Source organism: Pinus tabuliformis, chromosome 7 (assembly GCF_031772625.1).
Source record: "Pinus tabuliformis cultivar Carrire ecotype Pingquan chromosome 7, CPIR1, whole genome shotgun sequence".
NCBI lineage: Eukaryota > Viridiplantae > Streptophyta > Pinopsida > Pinales > Pinaceae > Pinus > Pinus tabuliformis.
Genome location: NC_142293.1, coordinates 193,824,017 through 193,830,915, shown reverse-complemented (window position 1 = coordinate 193,830,915; position 6,899 = coordinate 193,824,017). Strand labels below are relative to the sequence as shown.

The following is a 6,899-nucleotide window of genomic DNA, read 5'->3' as shown; positions in this document are numbered from 1 at the left end:
ATGGAGTTGGACATGGTGACAACAGGCCCGAGGAATCTAACAAGAAGGAAATCCAACCTGTTGAAGACACAGTTGAAGGTTGTCATCAATATTTCTGGTGGGAAGAAGATGTCTCTTCCAGGGGTGCTTAGAGCAAAGTGGACACCCCTTGAGGTTTTGCCGATGATCATATTATCCTACAATTGTAGGGGTCTAGCTAGTTTTCCCAAAAAGCTAGCTCTGAAGGATCTGGTCAGGACCAACAAACCTGACATTCTTCTAATTCAAGAAACTCTAGGGAAGGGGGAAGAAGTTACAGGATGTCTTGTTAAGCTCTTTTTGGGCTGGAACTTCCATGCCATTGATGCGAATGGTCATTCGGGAGGGGTGGCTCTAGGCTTTAACGTGAAGCTCCTTCGAGAGATCTCCTCATGGGGATCAGAAAATGTTTTGGCTATGGAACTATATTCTAACGAACTCTGCATCCTGCTACATATTCTTAATGTTTATGCTCCTGTCTTGGATTGGGAGAGGTTCTGGAACTCTTTCTTTGCAAAGTCTTTTCTGTCGCACCCAAATCTTATAATTGGAGGAGATCTTAATTTTTCGTTGGGGGTGACTGAATCTTGTGGGGTGAGAGCCAGGGCCGATCCCCTTACTGATTTCTTTCAAAATAAACTGGTCTGTTCTCTCATGGTGGACATCCCTCTGCTCAAGCTGCATCCGACATGGAGGAATCGAAGAATTGCAGAAGAATATATTGGGAAGAAACTTGATAGATTTTTTCTTGGTGAATCGCTGGAAGAAAATTTACAGGCTTTTAGACATTGGGTTGGGGAAGTTGTTCTATCGGACCATTTAACTGTCTTCGTGGAAGTGAAATGGGCTTTCACCAAACCGGGCACTCCCTTCAAATTTAATTCCTCTTGGCTCTCGGATGCAACTTATATCAGTCTATTCCATAAAACATGGAAGAAAGATTCTTTCAATGAAGATGACGGTCGCAGTTAGAATTTTATGGATAATTTAAAAAGGTTGAAGGTCACATCTAAACAATCGGACCTCCAAAAGAAACTAAAGGAAGAAGAAATGCTAGAAAATGTTAACTCTGAGATTGCCCTCCTAGAAACCCTAGGTGGTAATGGCTATGGATCAATAGAAGCTCGAGATAGACTACAAGAGTTGGAGAGGGAAAGGAGGAGAATCCTTCAACAAAGAGAGGAAAGCTGGCGTTTAAAAAGTAGAGCGATCTGGTTGCAAGCGGGGGACGATAACACGAAGTTTTTTCACAATTACGCTAAAGGAAGGAAAAACTCTTATACAATCTGGGAGATGAAGAAAGCCAATGGAGAATAGGCACGTTCTTTTGAAGATCTGGCCTCATTAGGGGTCAATTTCTTCAAGAATATTTACAAAGCGATAGAGGAAGCTTCTATTGCAGAAGTTATAAGAGTAGCGCAGTTCATCCCAAGGTTCATAGAGGAGGAAGGAAATGATTCTATCATGGCACCTATTACTAAGGAGGAGGTAGAAGACATCATCAAGTCAATGCAAAAGGACAAAAGTCCATACCCGGATGGCTAGACTGTCGAATTTTTTCAACACTTTCTTGAATTCATTAGAGATGAGCTAGTGGCAGTTGTGGAAGATTCTAGGCATACAAGTATAAACCATCACCCTTTCAATGCCAATTTTCTAGCCCTCATTCCTAAATCAGATCTCCCAGTTTCTTTTGATGAATTCAGGTCCATTTCACTATGCACCTGTGTTTATAAAACTATTGCAAAAGTTATTGCCTCCAAGCTTAAACATGTCCTCTCCAGAAATATATCACCTGAACAATTTGGCTTTCTAGATGGTAGAAAAATTCATGAAGCAGTCGGAGTGGCCCAAGAAACTCTTCATAGTCTAAAAATTGGGAAAAAAAAAGGAGTAGTTGTGAAAATCAATCTGTCAAAGGCTTATAATAGAATCAACTGGTTGTATCTCAGACTTCTGCTAACACATCCGGGTTTTAGGTCTGATTTTGTGAGATGGGTTATGAGATGTGTTTCTTCTTCTTCCATTGTTGTGCTGATCAATAGAGCGGCCTCCAGTTTTTTTAGTACTGAGCGTGGCCTACATCAAGGCTATTTGCTCTCTCCTCTTTTGTTTTTGCTGACAGCAGACGACATTAGCCTTATGATTTAGGATGCAAAAAGGTAGGGGACTCTCAAAGGCATTGAAGTAGCGGTAAACTTTTGGGTCACCGACCTCCTTCTCGTGGATGACATTATCTTGTTCAGTAATGGAAGTGTTGAGGACTGTAGGATGCTCAAGAAAATTTTGGACCTTTTTCGAAAGGCTACAAGTCTCTGCATAAACGAGAGAAAATCCACTCTCACATGTACGGGTATGTCATGATAGCTGGTGCACAGAGTGGAGCTGGTCCTAAATTTTGAAGTCAAATCGTTGGAGGATGCCTTTAAATACCAGGGGTTCTTTCTCAATCTCGATAATTAGAGGATCAAATATTGGAAATGGATTCTTGTAAAAATTGAATCCAAATTGAAACACTGGAGTTTCAAGTGGCTGTCCAGGGCAGGAAGGTTAGTGTTAATAAAATATGTTCTAATGGCAATCCTAGTCTACTAGGCTAGTCTGACTTGGGTTCCCAAATGAATTTTATCCTCAATTGAAAAATTATGTAGCAGGTTCCTTTGGGCGGGGTCGAAGTCGGAGAAAGTCACCTCTTGGATTGCCTAGGATAAAGTGGCTCACCCTAAAGAGTGGGGAGGTTGGGGTATAAAAAATCTTGATTGCTTCTCCAAATCTTTAGTAGCAAAGCTCAACTGGAGGCTCATTTCTTCTGAGAATTTGTGGACTTCTGTTTCCAAAAGAAAGTATATTGATCCACTAACAACACTAGATTAGATCAAATTGTTGCAAAAGACTTCCAAAAACTCATAGGTGGTTTCGAAAGCTATGGTCGCCTCTGTTAAAATTATAGGGAAGGGCTTGGCTTAGAGTGTGGGGGATGGAACTCAGATCAGGCTAGGTAGAGATCCATGGATAGGTTGTACTGAGATTTTCCCTCTTTCTCAAGGGTTGGTTTTGGCTTTAAAAGACAGGGGGCTCTACACTTTAAACCAGGTGGTTGATCCTCGGGCTTGCTCCATTTGGAGCCAAGGATGGATTTAAGGAAGTGACTTACATTTGTATGAAGAATGGCTGGAGGAATGGGCTTACTAGAAGGGACCTTCTCAACTCCTTAGTCAGGCTCTCTAACTCTCCAAATGAACTCAGATGGGTCTTTGCCTAGAATGGGCTTTATTCCCCAAAGATGGGTCATAAATGGATGATGTCTCAAAAAAGGTGGGAGAATCCAGATTGGTGGTTTAAACTACTTTGGAAGTTAAAAGGGCTAGCCAAATCGAGACTGTTCTTCTGGTGTGTTCTTCTCCAGAAAGTCCCTACGTGGGATTTTCTTCAAGGAAGAGGTAGGATTGGTCCTGGTTGGTGCCCCTTCTGTAAAGATAGTGTTGAATCAGCTCAGCACCTATTCCTTCTTTGTCCTTTTAATACTAGCCTTTGGGCCGAAATGTTAAGGCTGCTAAAAATTCCTTTCAGATGGGAAGGGCCAGGGCTCTTGGAAGCTTGGCAGAGGTGGTGGAATGAAGCCACAAATGATAGAGAGAGATCCATTCCACTTCTCATTACCTAGGGGACTTGGCTTGCTAGAAATCAAGTTATTTTTAAGGATTCTATTTTCCCTATTGGTCATCTTGCCGCAGAAGGAGCTACTATGTATGAAAGTATCCTAGTTCTGCTAGATCCTCTTTCTACTAGAGTTGTTCGCCAAGAATTTATCAGATATATAATGCCATGGGCCTATTTTGATGGTGCCTCAGATATTAATGGTCGTTGTGGGGCTGGTTTGATTATTCATTTATCAGAGGATAAGGTTGTAAAAGCTTATGTCGGTCTTGGACAAGGCTCCAATAACTTTGCAGAATTCAAAGCCCTACACTCCCTACTCTGTTGGCTCATCCTTAGGAATGTGAGAGAAGTCCAGATCTTTGGGGATTCAATTAACACTGTGAAATGGTTTAACGAGAATCATCAATGCAGAAATTTCATCCTGCTCCCTCTGCTTAAAGAAGTCTCATGCCTTAAATGTCGTTTCTTGGAGATTTGTCTCTGCCATATCTACAAGGAAAGAAATTATGAAGCTGATCGACTCTCCAAAGTGGGTGTTGATCAAGATTTGGGGTCTTGGACAGTTTTGGAGGAAGAAAATGGGCTGATTTGTTCGCTCGAACAACCCATTTTTTCATAAGTTTTGATTTATTAGTATCTACTATTTTTCCTGTACATAGTTCGTTTATTCTTTTACTCTTTGTTTATACTTCTTTAATGAACGATTTCTTCAGGGCTCCTAGGCTTGTTTTCCTTCGAATAGGAGGTCTGGGTCATTGGGAGCCCTCTCTGTTTTGTCCCTAATCTATGAGTTTCTTTGGGGACACTGTTCGTTGCGCGATTTTTGGTCTCTCAGCCTCCGCTTATTACAAGTTCCTCTCTATATGAATCAGTTCCCGGGAGGTGTGTATTCATAGGTGGAGGTGTTTTTCTCCTTTTCATTGGTTGATGAGACTGGTGCGCATTTTCTCCTTTAGAATGTAATAACAATCAGCCAAGATATCTTTTTTCTCCCGTCATGGTGAAAAACAAGTTTGTCTGCAATGCTCTGCATATGCTTTGTAACTATCTATCTTTAATAGAAAGTTTGCTATTTTCCCGATGGAAAAAAAAAACCATAAACCATCACAATGCTAAAGTAAAATGCAACAATGATAATTTCTACTCCACAACAAATAGTAAGAAAATATACACATCAAAACACCAAATTAATGTGGTCCGCCCCAGTGTAGGGCTACATCCACAAGAACTGTTTCTTAATATAATGAATTTTTGAACAACAACCAATTATTGGCATACGCACTAAGTTGCATGTTGTCTACGCACTTAGCTGCAGAGCCTCTCCTTTGCTACGAAATTATAGATCACCATAATAATTCACCCATAACACTGATTTAAATCAAAACCCATGATTCTTTACTATTATTTTACCCTATATATACTATTACATTGCAAGGTTACATCATCCAAATATCGTGGTCCAAATACCATGGACTTCTTAAAATAAGAAAATAAGGCCTGACAACCATTTATCCCTTATAAAATCATGCGCTTTTATAAAAATGAGGGGCTTCGACCCACCCTGAAGCACTTATGACACAGCGTGGCATATTTAATTCTTCAAAATGCACTCCACTACACACTCCATTGTGCACACCGCCCCACAAAATGTGGAGACTTTGCCAAAATCTAGGGCAAGATGGGTTGCACCCAACAGGGAACCATTTTTTGGGTTGATTTTTGTTGATCCAGGTTCAATCTATAGTGCACACCAACAAAACACTTTATCACTGGCCCTTTTAGCAATGACTTGCAAGGAAATCGCAGTCTCACTCAAAGTGACTATGGGAGGATGTAGAACGAGGTTTCTATAGTCTTGAAGGGCTAGGAGATGTGGTATTATTATGTTATCTTATTCTTAGAATTTATAAATAACTTCACCACATTAAATTAATCACTTAAACATGCCATATAAAACCATAAAACATCATTGTGCTGAATTAAAATGTAACTGTAATAACTGCTACTCTAAAATAGATAATAATAAAATATACATATCAAAACACCAAATTAATGTGGTTCACCCCAATGTAGGGCTACGTACACAAGAACTATTGCTTAATATGATTATTTTTGAACAACAACTAATTCTTGGCCTACGCACTAAGTTGTAAGCTGTCTGTGCACTTAGCTGTATACTTTTCTCCAAGATTCTGTGTACTCAGCTGCAAAGCCTCTCCTTTGCTACCAAATTACAGATCATGATAATAATTCACCCATAACACTGATCTAGATAAAAACTCATGATTCTCTTCTTATTATTTTACCCTATATAATACTATGGAATCATTAAAATAAGAAAGCATGACCGCAAAACCATTGATCCCTTAGAAATTCATGCGCTTTTATGAAAAGGAGGGGCTTTGACCCACCTTGAAGCTCTTACGACACTACCAGTATATTTAATTCCTTAAAATGTGCTCCACTTGACACTCTGTTGCTTGCTCTGCCCCACAAAATGCAAAGTATTTTCCAAAATATAGGCCAATTTGGGTTGCACCCAACACTCACATGTGACTTGTCCTGAGTCACTTAAATGATTTTCCTCTAATATTCACTGCAATGTTGATGTAGGCACTCTTTAATTATTTCAGAATGTTTGTGACCTACTTCTCATTGCTGTAAACTTTGTTTGCGGTGTTTCACTATAGCTTCATCTCTAGCTTTTTGATCTTCATCTCATATGTAAATTGCACATCCCTAAATCTTATCCTTGCGTCATTTTATTACAAGGCCAAGCTTCACAAACTTTTCCTCCACTGATTCCTCTTCTTGGACATCAATTTACAAAACCTCGTGGCATGTTGTGTCGACCACCTCCTTCAACTTTTGTTGATGTTGTATTGCTTGATCCCTCTCCTAGATCGCCTAGTGGATCTTCTGCTTTAGTGAAGCTCCATCTCTCTCTACCCAAATATTTAACTTCAAAATGAGTTTTTCACACTAATTTAACTCATCTATGATCTCTATATGCAGCTTGTGTAATCTCTGAAGTGGCACTGTTATGATGTTCATCTTTACATACCTCCACTCTTTGGCCTACTTTTATACCTTGGCGGAGTCAAACTGTAGGGCTCTGACAAGTATTGAAGCTATTAATGCCCCAAGTGTAGGCTCTATTTATCTTTCCTCTCCAAGCTACTACTCTGCTTGCACTAGATGTCTGACTGTTTGTGGCAATG

The 6,899-nt window shown here is 40.0% G+C and overlaps 1 protein-coding gene across 1 annotated transcript; it reads left to right on the top strand.

Annotated features, from left to right (window-relative positions):
- On the top strand, positions 1–990 carry LOC149246519 (uncharacterized). Its single transcript, XM_089441753.1, has one exon. The coding sequence runs from the start codon at positions 1–3 to the stop codon at positions 988–990; it is 990 nt and encodes a 329-aa protein (XP_089297879.1).
- Positions 991–6,899: the final 5,909 nt, after the last annotated feature.